The sequence below is a fragment of the Electrophorus electricus genome, chromosome 8 (genome assembly GCF_041902795.1).
Source record: "Electrophorus electricus isolate QZ-2024a chromosome 8, ASM4190279v1, whole genome shotgun sequence".
NCBI lineage: Eukaryota > Metazoa > Chordata > Actinopteri > Gymnotiformes > Gymnotidae > Electrophorus > Electrophorus electricus.
The window spans coordinates 20,266,844-20,287,500 of NC_137504.1; the positions used below are offsets into that span (position 1 = coordinate 20,266,844).

General features: G+C 41.6%; 3 protein-coding genes across 5 annotated transcripts in view; 1 reads left to right on the plus strand and 2 right to left on the minus strand.

The window, feature by feature from the left end:
* Positions 1-40: 40 nt before the first annotated feature.
* On the minus strand, positions 41-15,337 carry tprn (taperin). 2 transcript variants are annotated; one of them, XM_027027341.3, is made up of 4 exons: positions 12,914-15,325; positions 3,159-3,366; positions 2,504-2,628; positions 41-2,379 (listed from the first exon to the last, which is right to left on the minus strand). In XM_027027341.3, exons 1-4 carry the CDS (start codon positions 14,972-14,974, stop codon positions 2,317-2,319), a joined length of 2,457 nt encoding a protein of 818 aa, XP_026883142.2. In that variant the 5' UTR covers positions 14,975-15,325; the 3' UTR covers positions 41-2,316. The 2 variants fall into 2 exon arrangements, with proteins under 2 accessions (XP_026883142.2, XP_081575250.1); XM_081719124.1 differs by lacking the exons at positions 41-2,379; positions 2,504-2,628 and adding an exon at positions 11,353-11,440 and having other exon boundaries at positions 3,195-3,366; positions 12,914-15,337.
* A 1,228-nt stretch (positions 15,338-16,565) lies between these two features.
* tmem203 (transmembrane protein 203) lies at positions 16,566-18,278 on the minus strand. Its single transcript, XM_027027350.3, has 2 exons — positions 18,140-18,278; positions 16,566-17,611 (listed from the first exon to the last, which is right to left on the minus strand). The coding sequence occupies exon 2, from the start codon at positions 17,358-17,360 to the stop codon at positions 16,947-16,949; it is 414 nt and encodes a 137-aa protein (XP_026883151.1). The 5' UTR covers positions 17,361-17,611; positions 18,140-18,278; the 3' UTR covers positions 16,566-16,946.
* alad (aminolevulinate dehydratase) overlaps positions 17,170-20,657 on the plus strand; it is an 11,470-nt gene continuing 7,982 nt past the window's right edge. The window contains exons 1-3 of one of the 2 annotated variants that reach the window (XM_081720015.1): positions 17,170-17,294; positions 19,304-19,425; positions 19,589-19,639. In XM_081720015.1, the coding sequence (XP_081576141.1) occupies positions 17,253-17,294; positions 19,304-19,425; positions 19,589-19,639 (215 nt within the window). In that variant the 5' untranslated portion in view covers positions 17,170-17,252. Of the gene's footprint in view, positions 17,295-18,289; positions 18,432-19,303; positions 19,426-19,588; positions 19,640-20,657 lie in introns of those variants that run through there. The other variant, XM_035527646.2, reaches the window with a different exon arrangement.

The following is a 20,657-nucleotide window of genomic DNA, read 5'->3' on the forward strand; positions in this document are numbered from 1 at the left end:
AGCCATAGTGCTCACATCTGTTCAGAAGACGACCCACAGATCTCATAACTGCCTCGGTTTATTGAACCTTTTTAATTTGCAGGTTTTTAACAGGTTTCTTCTTCTCCGAGATCAATGACAAATACAACTTGTATACATAATTCTGCTGGATGCTGGCAACAGAAAAGACAAGAAATGAAAGGTTTTAACTTACACTATATGAGCTACCTGTTTCCTTCTTGGAAATGTGAACTCCTATTACCTTGATAGTCAAAGGCTATCAAGGCTTGATGTGGGTGGGATTAAATATCAGTGCAAAATAGCTATGTGCTATGGCAAGCTGGGTAAGGAACCTGTGTACTATGGAAAAACCGAGCCATTTAAAGTGATTAACTGTACCTGCAATGTCCTTTCCATACTGGGACAGGTCAGTATGAAAATTTCAGCTGCAGTTGTGATTCCCTAAAAGTCATCAGTTTGTTCATTAGATTACTGAAAACTTTTTCAATCATCTCACATGAAGCCCACAACTTTCAAGCATGATTACATGAAGTGCAAGATAAAGCAAAAAAAAGGTTTAAAAAAATGTTTACAGTGCAACTGGGGGGGAAAAAAATGGAAAAACCATTAGAGTAAGATTGGAGACAGTTTGAAAAAGAAGTTAGCACTACAGTTAACTTGCAAGACATCCAAATAAAACTCCTGTGAAGATATTGAAAGAATCAAGCCAAAGGTATTATCTATTAATGCAATAAATTATGAAAAACATCCAAGATGTAGGAACTATATATCAGTACTGGTCAAAGAAGCACATCTAGACCAATGATATGAAAAGTTGTGACACTGCAATTAACCGACATGAAACACACACATATATTGGTTTCAGTTGGCATTGTGTGTAGTCAATCTTGTCCTTACATACACATACATTGTCTCATTAATAAATGTCCCATTCATGGCTAAAATTAACCATTCATTTCTGTAGCTGCTGGAATGTGAACGAATTTGAATTCCAGCTGGTCACACGCCCATCACAAACAAGACAAACAAGCCATCAACTGACAGTTTAGTCCAATTAAAAAAAAGACACTACTTAAAATGACCTGCTATGTTGTTTCTAACACTATCACTATTCTATTGTCAACATTATACACTTACAACCTTTAAACGCCAGAACAAATCTGTATTTCAGTTGGCATAGATTAAAAAATACTGTGGTGTTCAATTTGGTGTAAGAGCACTGATAACATATTACTATTGTTCATGACAGTGTCATGAATGTACAGCAGGCCTGATTATGTAGTGTTAATGTCAATATGAGTCAGATGGTACATTAAAAACAGTATTATTGTCAATATTCACTTAAAAAAAATTCTTAAAAGGAATATTCCAGTGTTTTTAAAATTGACCTATCTAGTTACTGAATCTGTAGCATCTGGTTGGTATCTTCTGTATGACTTAAAACATGCTGGAAACCTAAGGACAGTTATTGCAAGGATTTCTCAACTGCCTTTAGGCTTCTATTGTAAGTGTGCTTTGAGTCAAATCTTTTTTTGTTGTTCTTTTCTAAGTAGACAGATTAGATTAGATAGAAATCGACTTAAATATGCTGGAGTGTTCCTTTAAGAGCTATTCAAATGCTGGAATGTTTGGTTCTGAAACAATAATTTGAATACAGTACAAATGTTTATCATTTGTAACCATGGACAAGGTTGTCCACCATGTGGGACACAACAGAGTCAATGAGGAGACATTAAACATATGAAAGTGGTAAAGTATATCATTTGGGAGCCTTGTGGATATACATGCAAATACAAAAAAAACCAAAAAAAAAAACCACACAAGGACAAGAATTGTGGCACCCTTTCACTAGTTATGTCTTCAATATGTCTTGCATTGTCATTCTCTCTATTTACTGAGAGTCCCATTTCATACATTCTGTGACCCTGTTTATGGAATTTGGTCACTTTCATGAGGTGAGCAACATTACACTGAATGTAACAGAGAGAGAAAACCAAAATAGCTACATCCAAGACTTTAAAACACAATTTTATAGTCCGGCATATTTTACCATTTCAGATGGCTCACCCACAGTTAGTTCTGGCTCATTTTAAAGCATGTGGAGACAGCTACTTGAGCTCTTTGGTGACTCCACAGACAGAATGGAAAGACTGGAGTTAAGCTGTTCACCCATTCAGGTGGTTGCTACTGGTTCCTCTCCTCTGTGTGTGTGTGTGTGTGTGTGTGTGTGTGTGTGTGTGTGTGTGTGTGTGTGTGTGTGTGTGTGGTCTGTCAAGGCTGGTGGTTGGTCCCATGGACTTCAGTTTCTTGGGAAGTTCAGAAGTAGAGAGCTGGTTCACTGCTGAAGTCTGAGAGCGAGGAGCTGTCTGCAGGCGTCAACTGAAGAAGAAGCCAGGCAGTGCAAGTTTTAAAAAAGTCCTCACAGCCATTTTATATCCCATAATACAAGTGTTTTCACTTAATGGGCATTAGGACCTTTACGTACTGTGTTAAACTGACTTACCATGACTTCCTCCGACATGTTGGTTCTCTGGGAATTGGCATCCCCCAGGTGTGAAGCGCCATCAAGCTTGTGTTCCTGCCAGGCAGTGAATTCCACAGAGTGCTTTGGAGTATAGCTAGACAGATCTGGAGACACAAAACATGTTAACAGAATTGCATCAAAAGAATAATAAAAAAAAAAAAATAACACAACAACAGTAATAACTGGTAGGTAGCAGTTGGAACAGCACTTTTAAGAATCGGTGCAGGAAAGAACAAAACTGAGGAGACAGAAAACTGTCTTCATTGCTTTTATTGTTCTCTCAGCATATTTGTCCAGCAAGTGGCAACACTGAGCAAAGCCATCTCTGTGTATCATTATGCTCCCGACAGCTGGTTACCAACTCCTTTTTAATACTGTTCTAACTTTAATGGATACAGGCATCACAACAACATTCACCCTGCAACAGTGGTACCCCCAAGGCTCCGAACACAGAGCTCTCCCAACAGAAAATTCCTTTTAGCCCTCAAGCATATAATCAGCCCAAGCCAAGTTTCCTGCCCAACTCATCCATCACTCCTGCACTGCACTGCACTCCTTTCCTCCATCTTCTTTCCATCTGACGCTCTTCCTCTCATTCTTTTTCACTTCCTTGCTGTCTCTCTACTGAGCTCACCAGTGCTGCTGGAGGTGGGAGGTGTGGTGGGGCTGGAAGTGTAGCTGGGCCGGGGAATATGGATCTTTTCCATGCCGATCCCTCCTTCTGCCTCTCCTTCTCCTTCTCTTCCTCCCTCTTCCTCCTCCTCTCCACTGTCCCAAATGCTGCTCTCAGATGGGTACTCGAAGGTGCTCTGCAGGCTGGACTCATTGAAGGAGATCTTCAGCTGCAGAGAAATGTCAACAGTGTCACCCCGAGTTGGGCCAGGTTCCTGGCATGAGGAACAGAGTACCAGATTTCACCTTGTCAAATGTGAGGCCTCAAAATCAATATGTTATAATATTCAACACATGGGTCATATTAATTTTGTAAAATACACTTTGGTTTGATTCAAAAGCTGAATATCTGATATTTGTTCTTAAACAGTTATACCTCAAAATATGCACTTAGAAAAATAGTCAGACAGGACCCAGTTTCCTAAAATGATAGTGTCTCAAAGTTTTTAAGTCTCAAATGTTTTTGTCCATGTGTTGCACTTGTTGGGGGATATGGAGGTGACCCAAAAATGCTTGCAGGCCAAACCAGACTGGTTAAAACCACCGCAACCATGGAGACAAAATAGGCCTCAGTCCGGTCCACCACATGGCCCCAAAATATGGCTCATTATGTAACTGGCCACAATAATGGTGTCTAAGGGCAGAAAACCCTGGAGCAAACTCCAGTACAGCAAGCACTCAAACCTTTCTATTCTCCTTTCACTTCCACTGAGAAACTCTAATGAGTGTTTATCACCAGGTCCTTCATTAGCCAAGGTTCAATGTAATCTCAGATCAGTTCCTTCTACCTAATTGTGACCATATCGGACTGCCCAGACCCTGGCTAGAAAGTAGACTGATATGGAAGGGGATTTTCTTTTTTTACTTATTGCAATTTACTTATTGTAATATGTAACACTATAGCTTATCTGAGGCATCATTTAAGCAGTAGTGGTTTCAACTAAGCCCTATTGATTAGAATAATGTAATTATCATATGCTCATAAACATGACCTATACATGAGCTGCCACAGAGGATGTTATATGAACCAAGCAAACTTTTCCAGACAGTGCCCCACTTCCTTAATCACTGGTGAACCCTGTGTGAATGCCCTGCTCTGAATCTGCTCTCATCTCCATCACAAAGTCTTAAATGTAATGTATGCCATACCAGCCTACCAGGAAAACAATCAAACATATACCACCACCATATCCAGCACTCTGTTCTCATTGGGATAACGAAACACTTTTCTTAGAAGACGTTTCTTACAGATGTTCCTCATACCATGTGATTAGTATTCATAACATTAGTTTAAAAAAAAAAAAAAAAAAAAAAAAATGTATGCTGCTGAAAAATCTGTTTCTCTTCTAGTGATACAGATTTGCTGAGCTGTATCAGCCTGCAGCATGGTGCTGGGTTTGCAGCCAAAAGTGTTTCTTGCAGTAAAGTCACATGCTCCATCACACATTATTTGAATAGAAGGCTAGTGCCATTAATAGCTAATCTCAGGGCAATGCCAGAAGAATCTAAAAAAAACAAAAAACAAACTAATAAAGATTACTGTAAAGTGCACTACGATGTGGAAAATTATGCTTAACAGTTCAAATTTAGTAGAAATTAACTGTAGCAGTAGTTGTAAATTAAAGCAGATGACCACAGGGTTTGTCTTCATAAAATAAAAGCCAAGCTTTGTCAAAGTCATTAATTATATATATATATTGAGTACTCATATAGATTCCTACAGAGGTAACTGGAACATGTTTGTGATGTGTTGTTATTGGTCTACCTTTGATACTGAGCCTTTACATGAAATATGAAAGCGGTAACTGAGGTAATTGTCTGCCATGCTTGACTTGTAAGTGTTAGGTATTGTAATTCACTGGTGATGGATGGGAATGTAGCACCTTATCTAATGAAAAAGGTGTTTATAGTGGAGTTTCTCAAGGAAGTGCTCTGGGTCCACTTAAGTTGTTGTTATTATTATTGTATAATAATGGTAGAAAGGCAGCCTGTAATTTGTTCCCATATTTAGGTTATTTAGTCCTGTTAAGTGTCATGCAAGTCACCAAAAACCTTTTTCTATGCATAGGAGAGACAGACCTATAATGGCCAGTGTGAGGTCACCACCCTACAGTAACTAAGATCCAATCACACACATGCACAATATACATGCACACCCAGATTTTGCATGTTCCATCCTTCACACCCAGTGCCCTCCCCTGACCATGAAAGGCAGTATCATTCAAGTATGAATGAATCCTCTTACACAGGAGACAGCAACAGAAAAGCGATTCAAACCAAAAATTCATCTCTACCAACACACACTTACATAAACACACACTTACCTACACGCCCTACAGGCCTCATCTGAATAGACACACAAGCACATTAATAGAACCTTGAGTCACATGGAGATTTCTCACTGTTACCGATACAGAATAACGGCTCCGCTTTGTTTTTCCAATAATACTTTTGCTTATTGCCTTGCCAACAATAGGTGTGGATGTTTATGACATAATTAGATTTAATATGTAGTGTACATTAACTGGAAAGATCCATTCAGGCCATGATGCACAAGTCACAAGTTCCACTGATACAGTATTTCTTCATTATTTCTCAGCTACACTTGAAAAAGAAATTAAAATGTACACTCAGTACATGTGAACACTCAGTACAGTATCTAAATCTTATGAGCTCGGGTCAGATAAAGGGCTCAAAATATAGCCAACATAACTTTATATATATTATATTACATTTTATTAAATGCCATAAAATGAATAAACACTTTTTATTATCCCACTTTTTCAATGTATAAACAAAGGGGAGAGAAAATACTCAAATCTGTTAAATATAAAATAATGAAACATGAAAAATAGACCCTATTAAACCACTGTTTAAAGTTGACTCACATGACACAAAACAATGAGGCTATGATAACACAAGCAGTATTACACACTTCAATTTCTGTCATGGTGTTTCTGCACTCCCTCCGCAGTACCTATTTTTGCATTCACCATATGAGCTGAGTGTGTTTGCCCCCAAATGCTCCCCTCTCTTCCTCTTGACCCTAACACACACACACAAGCAGAAAGTCTTGCTGAATTATGGCCCCTTTTGGCAGAACACTGATGCGGAAGCTAGTGTGTGAGCACTGAAGATTCACAGTCAGCCTAGAGCATATGCCTGTGTGCGCACGTTTGTGTAAGGTGGGGGGAGGGGTGGGTGTGGTGAGGCTTGTTAACCCTTTTCATTGAGCTATGGGGCTGTCTGACCAGATGCCTGATTAAGAGCTTAATCTGCTGTTTGAGGGTTAATATTAGAAATCCCATAGCATCCACACAAACACAAACAATTAAATAATAACTAGCAACCTACAGTAATTCCACCATGATGCAATGAACAAAAAAGCCAAGTGCTGCTTCAGCTGTAGGTACAATGTTATGTCGTATGTTAAGTTGTTATAAGCAGGTGTGCTGTTGTAAAAATTGCGTCTTTAGGCTGCGATTAAATTGCATCCATCTCTGAATCCATTTGCGTCTGTCTGTCTGTCTTTGATTAATTACGGAAACACTGGAATAAGGTAATGGAAGAAATAAATCTAATTCATATACCAGTACACGCATGCACATTTTCTCCAAAATAAATGCAACCCACATCTTCCTCTGCTGCAACACCACCAAAAGCCAGAGCTTTTCTAATACGCACCATGATTACGCAATTTAATCTATCTAAAGTAGAACGTGAAGATCATGTCAGTAGTTTTAAGGAATGACTGACCAGATGCAACATCAACACTTCCTCTTGCTCTCTCTGCCCAACCAGCGGAGTGTGTGTGTGTGTGTGTGAGAGAGAGAGATGTAGGTGTCTCCAAGTTATCAGTCAAGACGACAGCGCTACACAGGACAACAGGTCTGACTATGCATTCAGAAGCTGAGTGAGCTGTGTGCTCACGAGAGAGCAAGATGACCCACAGCCGCCTGTTTTATTTGGCGGCAGACAGAGGGACTGCTTCTTAGTAACACTGAATGAATGAGTAACCTACATTGTGCGTTGAAATGTTGGCCTGCCTGGTCATCCACAAAGTACATCTAGTTTGTGGATTCAGCTTCCTGGCTAAATTCATTTAGGTAGGCACAAGGGATTAGAAAGTTGTCCAAAAGAGAAATAAAAAGAACTAGAGAATGAGAGAGAGAGAGAGAGAGAGAGAGAACACCAATCTCTTTCTTATTCAGGATTTTTAATGATAGGATAGAATGGCTATGGCCTCTTTTGCTGGGCTACTGGCACCATGGATATATATGAGAGAGAGAGAGAGAGAGAGAGAGAGAGAGAGAGAGAGAGAGGAGAGAGGGATACTAGGAGGAGGAAGTAAAAAATATTTGATATTTGAGAGGTTATGGGGAAAAACACAAAACATGAGCATTTACATTTACAATTTACAATCATTTACAATTTACAATCATTTACATTTTACATTTACATTTATGACATTTAGCTGACGCTTTTATCATATTCACCACAACACACAGTTAGTATCGAGTGTTTCTGTCAGCACCCTCCCATGTGAGAATCATGCAAGGCCTACAAGCTCATTTCAATAGAATTTGCATTTTGGTTTAAATAGACCTGTGTGGCTACAAACAAATAACCATATGCTCCCATATTCATGCATACCCAACACAGACTAAAAAGATTAATATTAAATGTGGCTCTTAGCCATTATATATTGTTTTAGGTTACATCCAAATTGTCCAATTTAATTGCGTCTCCCTACAAATAATACAACACTGAAATTATTTTATATCTTTCTCTCATTCTCAGTCAAACTCATATTCAAATAGGATCTTTTAATGTTCAAAATACTCAGGGAGTGACGTCAAAACACGCCATCACCTTCATTTACCTCCACACTTTCTCCTGCATCTCACACACACACACACATACACACACACACTGAATTATACATGACAATGACCGTGGTGCTTTGGAGTCTGAATTCTAATTACATTGACTACATTGTGGGAGCCATAATGGTGTCTGTGTGACAAGGACAGAGAGACCCACGCACAGACATGCAAACACACACTAACTAAATAGAATTACACAACAACAGGCACATAAGAGCATTTAAGCATTTAAGATCACTTAATTACCTGTAGTTCAACAGCCACCATAATACCACATACATACACCTTTGCATGCAAGGACACATACACATTAATACACTTGGTGCAGTGTACCAGTTAGTGGAAGTAAGTGGCAGTGAGTGTGTGAGTGTAAGTGTGCCTTGCCTGTAACAGCTCTGGCTGTGTGCCATGCTGGAGGACACACCAAATGAGGGCCAGGGTGACAGAGGAAGACAGAGAGAGAGCGAGAGCGAGAGCGAGAGAGAGAGAGAGAGAAAGATGGATTGGGTGCAGGGTGGGGGGTGGGTGTTTGTGTAGCTTGTGTTGGTCAGAGTAGTCGGTGCAGCTAGAGTTGGCCATTGTAGCTGGTGTTGGATAGTGTAGTCAGTGTAGCTAGTGTTGGTCAGTGTAGCTGGTGTTGAGTGTAGTACGTGTAGCTGGTGCTGCTCAGTGTAGCTGGCGAACAATCATGGTCAGTGTGAGGACCTGGGGCTAAGGAGATTTCTCACTAGTGAATAATTAAACATGGTGGACCTTCACACCTGTGACCTAATTCAGACAGGAAGAACACTACAGGCACATCGACAACATCTTCCTGCGTGGGAGTGTTCATGTGTTTAAGAACATGAAACATCCTCTTATGTGTGGAAAAACATGGATATGCAGTCCCCAAAAGTCACAGGATCACATGAAGCCACAAAATTAAAACTAATATCAAAATCAAATTTACACATCATAATTTTAACATAATTACTGTGTAAGCCAAGTTTGGATTTAATAATATGAGATAATATTAAAATACAAAGAGTGGGACATGAGAGGAATCTTACAGGATTAATTACAAATATTTCTGGAATCAGACTATGAAGTTCTTCTCCGTGGAACAACATGTTTGAGGGTTATGCATTAGAACTTTCTATGCTCGTTTGGCGACTACAACCTACAAGCCAAATATTTAGCCATCTCAATACAGCACAAAGTTATCATCGGTAAGTGTTATGGTATTACCGCTAACCTCCTCTCCCTGCCAGCTACATCAGCAAACCTTGAGAGAGTTGACCGAATGAATGTGTTCACTCAGACTAATCATCACACACATGCAGATGTGTGGGATGGCACCCACAGCCACGCGGAAGACACACACACGGAAGATGTCTCCGTCACCTCCAGAATGCCCTGTTCAAACTGCACTAGTCTTGCCAATGTGTAAAATTAAACCTCTGCTCAAATGCACAGTGACACACCCTCCTCTAAGCCATTACAACGAGCAAAGGGCAGCACACGGAGATGTGCAGGAAGAAAAACTTCAGTGTTGAGCTTCTTCTGTAATGCAAAGCCTTATAAGGAATCATGTTACCAGGCACAATTGCACACCCGTGAGATCCCAGTCGTTTTGAACAATCCCTTACTCTTGTGACAAGTGTATTTTATGGTTATCCATGTGACATTGTTTGCTCACAAAAGTAAAAAGCCATGTACAAAATAATGAGGACTGTACTTCTGTAGCTAATATGCTTCACATGACAGGAACCACCTCCCAAGAGGATCTCATATGTACCCACATTTCAGACATCTTTAAATCCAAAATAAAAATGTGCCTCAAGTAAGTGTGAAGCTATGCACTGCACTGCACTTTTCTTTCTGAAGGATTTCTTTCATCCTTTAATCCTCGAGAAGCATTTGTTATTCTCTTTTAAACAGTATTTATCATGTTAAGTTCCTTCAAGTGTGTTTATCCTCATCTATGCTATACAAATAGACTTGTCTGGCCTAAAAACACTGACCAACACTACTGATTCCGAAATACTGCTCCACATTACTCGGCAAAATGATAAGCTTGATGCTCATAAGGCTAATAATAGCGCCGAATCACAAGGATAAATCCACAAAGACAAATTAAACGGTTCGACTGCATCAAGTACAAATAACACAAGCCTGAGAGAACAGCAAAGCTCACCACATTTGAGAGGAAACGCAGCAGGGCCTGAAAGATCGCAAGCACACACCCACAACTGCGCACACATGCCCGATTAGGAGGTACCTCTTTATGTTTTAATAACAGCTCACACAATGAGATCGTAACCTCAGAGGCGGCCAGCGCCTGCACCCTCAGAACCCTTCTCATGAAGGCCTCCAAGATCACTGGGCTCATTGCTCCTCAGTGACAGAGATGAATTATGTTTGACTGAGTTTCAAGTTTCATCATCTTATGTAATGAAAGCTCTAATCCCAATATAAGTCATAAAAGTATATATTCTACACAAGTTTAAATATATGACATTTTACTACTGTATTAATGGTCTTTCCTATCACAGCTCCTACCTCTAAAGCTCTACTAGGTCAATACAAACAAAATGTAAAATGCAGGAAATGTATTTTCAATTGTGGAACATAACCAACAGCATATTACAGGCTATAGGCCATAGATTATGTAAATTTCTTATAACACAAGCAAACCATGAGGTGCAGTGGAAAACTCTGGTTAATCTGCACGGTGACGTTAATCTGCATTGTGATGTGACAAAGGCCTGGATCACAGAACTGAGCGACTCAAAGGAAGATAAGCTTCATCACATCCTCCCTTTGCCACCTCCTCGTCGTCTTTCTCGGCCGTGGGGCCCTCGCGTGAAAGCGAGCAAGCTTTAAGTACGTCAAAGGATGCCTCATCCCACACCACTTTTCTGTGTGAAACTACTGCATCACTGGCCACTTCTGGTTTTACTTTCCTTACTGGTAGCATTCCCCCCCCATCAGGCCCTCTAGGGAACCTGGCCTTCCAACAGCATGCATTCTCACAGACAACGGGCACGTTTCATGGGCCGCTCAAGCATCTTCGAGGGTCATAAAATATCCATGCAGGAGCTGCAAAGTCCAAATAAGATCATTCGATATTGCTCAGGCAGCCCAGAAAAGCAAACAGCGTGTGAAGCAATCAGGCCATAAAACTGCTGTCTTCCCTTCTAGTGCATGGAGTGTGTAGAAAAGCCAACTAGGCCAATGGATAAAGAGAACTACTGGAAGCAGAAAGGCTGTCCAAAAGCATGCGCTGACCTGTTTCCCCGATTCCAAACAAACTGCGCACTCTCGAAGTCACCACAAAATACCTGGATCTACCCCAAGCGTCTGACCAGAAAACAACCTGGACAGGGATGAAACAGTAGCTGAAAGGAAGAGAACAACAACAACAAAACAGGATGGCCACAGAGCAGAAACTGCAGTCATCTCAGATGAGCGCAACAACAACAATGGTGCACAATGAGGGAGCATAGCAGGTGACAGGCTTTGGACATGTTGTACCTGTTTAGTCGGAGCAGCTTGGGCATCAGAGAGAGGCGAGGCAGGCGAGGCAGATTACAGCTTGGAGGGATTAAAGAGAGCCAGCCTTCAGGCCTCTGTTCCATCAGCAGTTATTAAACAGGACTGGGCTGATTCCTTTCGGCTGAGGCACAAACGCCTCAACAATGGTGCACAAAGAGGGAGCCAAAGCCAAAACGTTCGCAGGTCTGAGATTCTAAAGTGCTCCCCATTATAAAAAAGAAGCGTGTGAATACAATCAGGTATCTATGTTTGTAATGAGAATTTGATAGCTGTTTGATAGCTCCCTTTATGAGAACTAAGACAGATCCCTGTTAAGTGTCAATTCTGAAGTTCGTGGCATTAACATTCATGTCTGCATTGCAATGTTACTTAAAAAAGTTAAACTACTTTTACAATCTGCAGTCATGTTCCAGTCAACATGTACTAGGCACACAAAAGGGGTCAACTTTGCAACTGCTGTCCTCCTATCAAACCATAAACCATCTGGCAAAATCCACAAAAATCCAGGGGGGAATACTATAAAACCCAGTAGCATGGTGCCTGTTGGAAGATTCCCCTGTGCTACTTCAAGTTTTCATAACACATGACTTATCACCTGATCCCACACCGCAAGAGCAGCAGTGAAGTTTCTGTTCAATTATAGTTTGAGGAAGTGCTCAGCCCATGAGCCGCTGTCATCTCCGTTAAAAAAGGCAAAGTATATACCCAAATAGTGTCTTGCATTATTCTGTATTAACTTCTCAGCTACTTTCTACCTCTGGTGACCGCTGTCCTTTACAGCCAAATCCAAGGGCTCAATTTGATGAAATGACGAGGTCAATAAACCTCAAATGTAAACCCATTAACCTGAGGCATAAGAGTAGGTCTTAGTGAAGCAGTGGTCAATAAAATTACCATTTCATCTAATAATGTAAAGAAGCACTTTGAAAAGAACCAAGTTGTTTCAGTTATTTCTGTGTTGTCTCACAGTGTTTGGCATAGGCTGCAGACTTAGTCATTTTTGTGAAATATGCTTTGCTTGAATACACTGATCTGACAATAGTACAACTATAAGCCATGCACACTGACTGCAAGATCACATTTTCTTCTCAAAATAAAAAGTGCATGAAAGGAAAAGTGATCAGGTATGAGGCAAAGACACCCTCCTGAAATTTAAAAGGGGAGTTATACAACAAACACAGTGTGATGTGCATGATGTGCGTTCTTATGTTACAAAAATCACAAAGTACTATCTGACGGAACACATCACTCTAATCAATCAAATGTGGATAAAATGACTGAATTCATGTTTTACCTTCTTTCCAATGGAGCCGGTCTTAGACAGACAAGAGCGTCCCAGGGAGAGGTAGCCCCCGATCACCTCTATTTCTTCCACAGCAGGATAGCGCTTCTTTAGCAGGGTGCCCAGCTGGGCGCAAGAGGCCTGCGGGGTGGAGGGCGAGTCCTGGCCCTCTACAGCAGGTTCCTGGGCCTCGGGCGAGCCAGGCTGGGGCTCAGACCTGTGCTTTGGGATGACCGTAAAAGTGTTCCCCTTCCTTCTCTGTACCACAGGGCTGGGGTAGGGCGGCACAGGATCCACCACAACATCGTCAATGTTAGTGATGGGCAGTTTCTCGGCAGAGGGTTCAGGCTCAGGGGATGAGGGTGATTTGGTGAGTGGATCAGGCGATGGGGCTGAGGGATCACAGGTTGGGACAGCTGGGCTGGGCTCAGCCGAAGGTTCCGTTTTGGCTGGCACTGGTGGAGTAGGGGTCTCTGCTACCTTTTCCTTGAGCTGAGTGGGTGTGGCAGGAGTTGGCACTGAGGTCGATGGAGAAGGCACGCCCGCCGTTGGGTGCGGGGAAGCAGGCGGCAGGACAGAAATAGATGGTGCTGTGCTGCCAAGTGATGAAGTGGCTCCATGCCGCTTGGGGACAACCGTGAAGGAGTTGCGGGACTGCAAGCGGAGGTTGGCAAGGGCACGGGCCTGGAGGTCACCGGCAGGAAGAGCGGACAAATCCGGCCGAGGGGAGGGACGGATATCAAAGCTGGGTGACAAGGGGGGAGAGGTGGGGCTCATCGAATTTTCGGCACACGCATGGTGGCTCTCTGGAGAGCATGGCACCTTGGCTTTGGAAGCTCCATCGGTGTTGTCCCAGTCTCTCTCTCTCACGGGCTTGGTTGAGGATCTCTCTGCCTCCTCTTTGGGATTAACAGTCACACCGCAGCCCCCACTTACCTCAAAACGGCGTCGGAAGGAAGAGACTAACTGGGGAGATCCAGAAATAGGGCTGCTACTGGCCAACTCGCTAGGAGAGTCAGGCGGTTTTGTTTTCGAAGACTGGTTATTCTGGAAGACCAGTGCTGGTTGGCTATGCGGAATGTGAACAGGAGAGCCAGGCTGTGGGCATGACGCACATTTTGGCACCACATCTGACTGAGGTTTCTGTCTGGGACTTGACCTGACAGGACTAGAGTCCAAGTCTAGAAGGTTTTCTGAGCTACGAGATTTCCCTTGCAATTTGCCATAATTCCTGTCAAATTTCTGTAGCATACGACTCACCCTGCCATGTCCTTCCCCCAGGTCAGCGAGCTCAGAAACCGGACGACCCAACGTGCTCAAATTTTCTTCGCTTTTACTAAGCACAGTATCATAAACGACCACTTCTTTCGCACGTATCTCAGTAACCGGGCTACCTCTCCGGTCTAATAGGTCATTGAGAGAGCTGTATCCTCCAACAATTCCGTTATGCAGCAGGTTTGAAGCATGCTTTAACCCACCGCCTTCCGGGAAGTATTCGTGGTCGGATTCGATAATGATAATGTTCTCGGCGCGGATAGTCCGTATTCCAGGAACGCTACCATATAATTCTAAAATGTGCTGCACCGGACGAGCTGCATGTTCTCGCTCCTGTCGCTTTTTGCGCTCTTTTTCCAGTTTGATGAAGGGGTTTTCCTGCAGCGGACCCAAGCTCTCTTGTAGAACAAGGCTCTCCTGCGCTCCGTTGTCCCTTGCCGTATTCTCCATTGATGTTGTTCTGTCGTTAGGGTCCATGGCCGACCAGGGGTCTTTTGTTTTCACTGGTGACATATCCGGGGATGTCGGGGTAACTGAACGCTTTCCAGCAAAGTGCTGGCTGGCAGGCATAATGGTATAGGTCCTGTTAGAATTAACATTGGTAACATCATCCTTACTTTTGGAGCCGCTATTCCCTGTTACCTCACCATTAACCCGAGATGATACGGAGTCGACACCTGCCCCAGACCCGCCGCCTTTCGCTTTCCTCCGCTCAAGGATCTCCCGTTTCCAGGCCGGCATCCTCGGGCTGTCCTGCCCGGCCTCTTGGCGAAGCACACCAATGTCCCCACTCGACATTACGAGAGAAATCAGATATCAGGGACCTTGGGAAACCGCGTGAGAGCTGGAACGAAACGGTGACCTCTCTCGCCGTAGTCTACTTGGAGCGCTGCTCCTATTCGCACGCGTACATCTTTCTCGCTCCGGCAATGTTTCTTGCATGATACCTCCGACTACAGACAACACCCCGCCCTCTGATCTGTAAGCAAGAACGTCATCCTTTATTGTTGCTAACTGCGCTGCAAAAATCCGCCTCATTTGGTCATGTTGCCGTGAGACACGCCCTTTTATTTGCATATCTCCCGCCCACTTTAATAAACACTCCCATTTTCTATTGTGAGTAACTATGTAAATCCTGTCAGTCAAACACACCAAGCCCAACCCTCTTAAAATCGTTTAAGCTTTTCAGTGATTACTTTGTTTATAAACAGTTATATGTGCTTGTACTTGTGCGTGTTGCGAGTAAAATCGACAACAGACCAATAAAATTAGTGTTGGTTATGGGCTATAGAGTAGGCTCGTTTTGAAACAGTAAAGTAAAATCTTATAATCTAAAAATAAAAAATCTTACTAATAGAGAGAGTAAAGCAAACATAATAAACCAGTTAGGAATAGGTCGGGTAAAATAAATGTATTGTGAAAGGTATTTATAAAGGGGATATTTGTCTAATGTCGTGCTGATGTACTGAGGGAAATAATGGCTCACCTTTGTGCTACATTAATAAACGCTGTAAATGTCGGTTGTACTAGAACACGTAAGGTTAAATATTGTACTAGGAAATCAAGAAACTGCTTTAAAGGTGATTTACAATTAAGGCCTATTAGTGGCTGCCTTTTCCGCTTCGGTAGATCGCGTCTTCTTAAATCACTGCGAATTTGATTTTATGTCATAGATAGCTAGATAGATGTTTACATTTTAAAACGTGGGTGTGGTAATGGAGTTGTTGACATTTACAAAAACAATGGACTGTATTAAATGTCAGACTACTATGTTTAAAATGTTCTTACACTTTATTTTACGCAATCTCAAAGTCCAGGGAAAGTTCAAGAATAAAACACAGAAGCGACCTGGTGTTTCTCACTGTAGCCTAATGATTGTTTGACTCAAATATAACCCAAAGATCCTTACAAATATTTGCGTATGAACATTGAAAAGTATGAACCAATATCTAAAAATGGAAACCACAAGTTAGACGTAGCTTACAGTATGCGACACTTCGAGGTACAACTGCTGTACAACTGCTGACTGATGATGCTTATCCTTAATAATTATACAGGTCTGAAGACCGATTACGGTCTTTTCCGTTTAGCAAAAGCTTATTTTATTTTCGGTGTTTGTTATTTTGGTCAGACTACTTAAAAATGTAAAACGTTTTTCAACCCACAACTTATTAATACGTTTGTTTCCCATGTAATAATGCATATGACGATCTCTCAGACTGAATCAGTATAATGGCCTATGCTTCATGAATGAATATTGCCCGTTTTTAACTCAACACTGCTACCTACTGGTCATAAGGGAATTTTCTCTAAGATGTATTCTCCTTCAAAAATTCCTTTCTGATAAACTTGCTTTCAAATTTTCAGGCACAAAATGCATGGGACAAGCTAAAGCTTATATGTTGATCATTTATTTACAATATATACAAAGAATAAAAGGTTATTACACATAAAGAAAGTAACAGCATTCAGAGAGGAAAATAAGACCAAACATTAATCAGCACTTAGGACATCATAAATGAAAAATTGCACATTACTTTAGCATCAGATATGAACGGATACAATGTCATATTTATATGCATGAGCAAGAATCTCATTTAAATTTCTTAGACTCATTAATGTCATCTTCCCCTGCATTCACCTCTGCAACCACTCTTGCCCCAATTTGAACTATGCATGGTGAGCAGATAACAGTCCATGAGGATTCAAGTCCATTGGCCTGTAGGTGGGCCAGAGAACAAGGGTGGCCAATGGTGTGACTCCACTACCATTAATTGACACGGCAGGCGCGAATCATGAGCAGCTGCAGAAGAACGAAGAGCGGAGAGATAATGAGCCCATAGAGTGGGTCACGGGTTTGTTCATGCTCAGCTAGCTTCTGACAGAGCAGTACCTCACACACCAGCTTCAGACTGAGCACAGTGAGAACCCAGAGTAGGCGCAGTACTGCCAGACGCTTCTCCCCTTCCTGGTACAGGCGGATGGATACAATGGCCGTGAAGTAGGTGCTGAGTCCATCAGCAGCGAACAAGGGCACGAACACCAGCCACCAACTTTCAGGGGTCTTCATGTCTACATGGAGGGCCACCAGGATGCTGAAGACCAACAACGCACCCAGGTGAAGGAAGAGCTCAAAGGTGGCAAATCCAAGCCATTGCACCAGCTCACGCAGTGAAAATAGCATGGTTAGATGGGGTTCCTATTGTTTTAATTAGGAATTCAAATGGGATGGAGCCAGCAGGTTAAATGACACCTGTTTTTGGATTTTAAGGGAGGGGACAGCAAAAGCATATAATTCATGTGGGAGTCATGTTAATTTTTGATACATTTTGCTCTGAACACTGGTCATTTTTTTAGCAGCATCGTGAGCTCGCGATGGATATGGCGCTCTAACCATATGCCTTTAATTGCTCTGAGAAGGTGATGAACCGAAACCTATAAATAAAAGAAACCATGGATGAATCATACTATACAAAAGGTCTTAAAACATGTACTCACTGTACAAGACGTTTACAATTCCGTAAATATTCACATTATATTGAAGCTATGTCATCATTCACCATACAGTTCGTACACAGCAAGCTAGGTTATCTAACCTAGCTATTCAGTGGCAATTTGCATGCAGTTTATCCCAGCTAACTTCCAAAAGTACAAACTAGGTTATCTATCTAGTTGGCTACCCAAGCTAACTAGCGGCTAATTTATCAAGCTCTCGGTTCAGCAACAGAACACGCCATCATGCTATCATCTGAATGTGAATGACGGTAACCACTGAAAATATATACAAATGTAATAAGTTATACCTTTTCTTGGCTTACTGACAATATCCGTTTTACTGGATAACGCTGCGTACGTAGCTAGCTGATGTGAGCGCGTTTGAATCAATGACAGCTAAAGCGCTAGCTAGATAACGATAGTAACATACGACGAAAAGAACATTGGCTAGTTAACAACAGACAGTACCTTAGATTTGTCAAAGTGATGGTTGGCTTTTAATTAATGCTGAAAAGCTACATTTTCGACTGTTTTCTTGGTAAGGGAGAATCAAAACCAAGTACCCGTGAACTAGCTAACACCTATTATGCGCCGTCGCTGAGGTTACGACTCAGAGGTGTGACGTTTTACGGTGGCCGACTTGGGACAATCTTCGTTTTTGCCACAAATCACGCATAAAGTCAGAACTTTGAGCTTGTTCTCTCACGTTTGCAGAGAAACCTTGTTGTAGGCAGAAGACCTCTAAAGACAAGTTGTAACAGTAAGTCCGCATTCCACTTCAGAACTACCTTAGTTAGCTGTAGTGTTTCCATCAGTTTGAACTTTAGATTAAATAGCTACCTGAGTGGTTAGGTTTTGCTGAAAACTTAGCTAGTTAATTTAGGTAAGCTAAAACTTCATAACCATATCTAACTAGCTAATTGCTGTCTGAAAACTAACTATCAGGTACTGTCAAATATATACATCAAATTATCTATTAACATGGGTAAATTCTATTATTCGAAAGTGTTGAAAAGATAGCTACCAAGCTAATCTTTAGAATAATAGCTATGTATAGTATCACATCTCATGTTGGTAGCTAGCTGCTGCTATATGTCTACAGGTAACAGCTTTGACATTACATTAAGCGGTCTTGCAAGGCAAGGAAATTTTCAGTCATTGAAGTATTAACTCATGAAGTGTGCATATGGATAGCTAAAGCTTACGCTAATGCATCAATCCTACAATTTGCTAACTACATATACTAGCCATGTACGCCTCATATGTGAACGGAAAGGACAACTCGATACCTAAATGTCTGTGAAAAAATGGTTTTCTGTATTGTGGTGAAATGTCTCCCGGAATGAAGGAAATATGCTGGAATTCCGTTTTTTTGGCGGATTCTGCGCATGCCAGCCTGCATATGTTGAATAAAAAAGACTTACAGAAATGTGATAAACCAAATTGCTTCTTATAGTTTGAGTTTCTTGTAGTTGTTTTTATTAGCTGTTTAAATGAATAAATCCACGATTCAAAATGTTGAAACACTTGTCATTTCTAGTAAAAAGTTGGTAAAAGGTTTTACCAACATCTAAGACCTTAACTAATTATTGTTTTTAAAAAGCTTTTTTTTTTTTCTTTGTTTTGTTGAAGACAATGATGCAGCCGGCAGAGTCGATCCTGCACAGCGGTTACTTTCACCCCTCACTCAGATACTGGCAGACGTGCGCCTCGGACCTTAGGCCGGACAACCTTATCTACCCCATCTTTGTCACGTAATGGCTTTCCTCTTCAGCGCGTTTGTATTCATGGAGGATCATGGGTGTTAATGGGCTTAGTTGAAGTTTATTCATTAATGATAATACGGGTCAATCAACTGACTATATTTTGTGTGGTTAGAGATTATTTGTGCGATATCAATGCTGTCTCCTTACACAGTGACAGTCCTGATGCTGTGGAACCCATTGCAAGTTTACCTGGTCAAGCAAGGTAAAATTATTTAAAATGATTGTCATTACCTGGTACTGACACATCACACCTGTGATGTGTTTACATTTGATAACTGGAATTATAATTCCAGTCTTACTGATGTTCTGCATTACAATAGTACAAATGGAACAAAAGGACTGTGGTAATAATGGTTATTTAGATGTAAAACACTATGAAGGTCTGTGTAGGTTGGTCAAGTGGCTGCCGAGCTTAGATAACCCTAGGCTGGCGAGTTTAGATAAGCTTAGATAAGCTCTAGACTGGGTGGATCTGGCGCCTACCCTACTGACAAAGAGGTTAAATGAGATTCAGTTCGTCCTTCAAGCAAATCTTCCCCTCCCTGTGTAGTATCTGCCCTTCTCAGCAGTGTGTGATGTTGCATTATCTGTCACACTGTGTATAAAATCCATCCCATAATTATATCATTGTCATAAGGGACCTAGTATGGCTTTTACCTTATTCTTACAGGTTGGCATACATGCAGCTCATTACCTTATATAATATATTTAATACAGAAGTGAATGTAACTGAATTTTCAAGACAGCTCAGGGCCATTTTTGCATCAGTCTTACATCAAGCTCCAGTCTACAGCACTGCACAGTTTGGAGATTTCACAGTGCTAGCAAGTCTCACCTACCACATTGGCACATTGCTTAGTTCTTCAAGCCAGAAATGGGGAAGACATTAACTGTGCAGTACTGCAGCTCTCCAGCAGAGGTGGGTAGAGTAGCTCTAAAATACTTTTACAGAATGACTTCTTTAAAACATAAATGCAATAAAACATAAACTTATTTCAAGAAGGGTCTGTCTGCAGGCTACAGACAGGATGGGTGTGCTTTTGAGTCCAAGCTATGTTTTATGTATATAGAGGAAAAGATATGCCTGTGTCCATTTATGAACTCAGTCACACCAGTGCATTGCATGAGTAGGAGGTCCACTTATTTTCTATACGTGGCCCCATAGATACGGCCATGATATTCTACACATGGACGTGGACATGCCAACTGGTCGGCATTCT

What these genes read in the sequence shown, in the direction of transcription:
- tprn (XM_027027341.3), bottom strand. Translation starts at nt 14,974, where the DNA reads ATGTCGAGTGGGGACATTGGTGTGCTTCGCCAAGAGGCCGGGCAGGAC. An exon ending in CCGGCTCCATTGGAAAGAAG is followed by an intron (nt 3,367 to 12,913) that starts GTAAAACATGAA and finishes ATTTCTCTGCAG; the next exon opens with CTGAAGATCTCCTTCAATGA. An exon ending in TCCCACCTCCAGCAGCACTG is followed by an intron (nt 2,629 to 3,158) that starts GTGAGCTCAGTA and finishes TTGTGTCTCCAG; the next exon opens with ATCTGTCTAGCTATACTCCA.
- tmem203 (XM_027027350.3), bottom strand. Translation starts at nt 17,360, where the DNA reads ATGCTATTTTCACTGCGTGAGCTGGTGCAATGGCTTGGATTTGCCACC.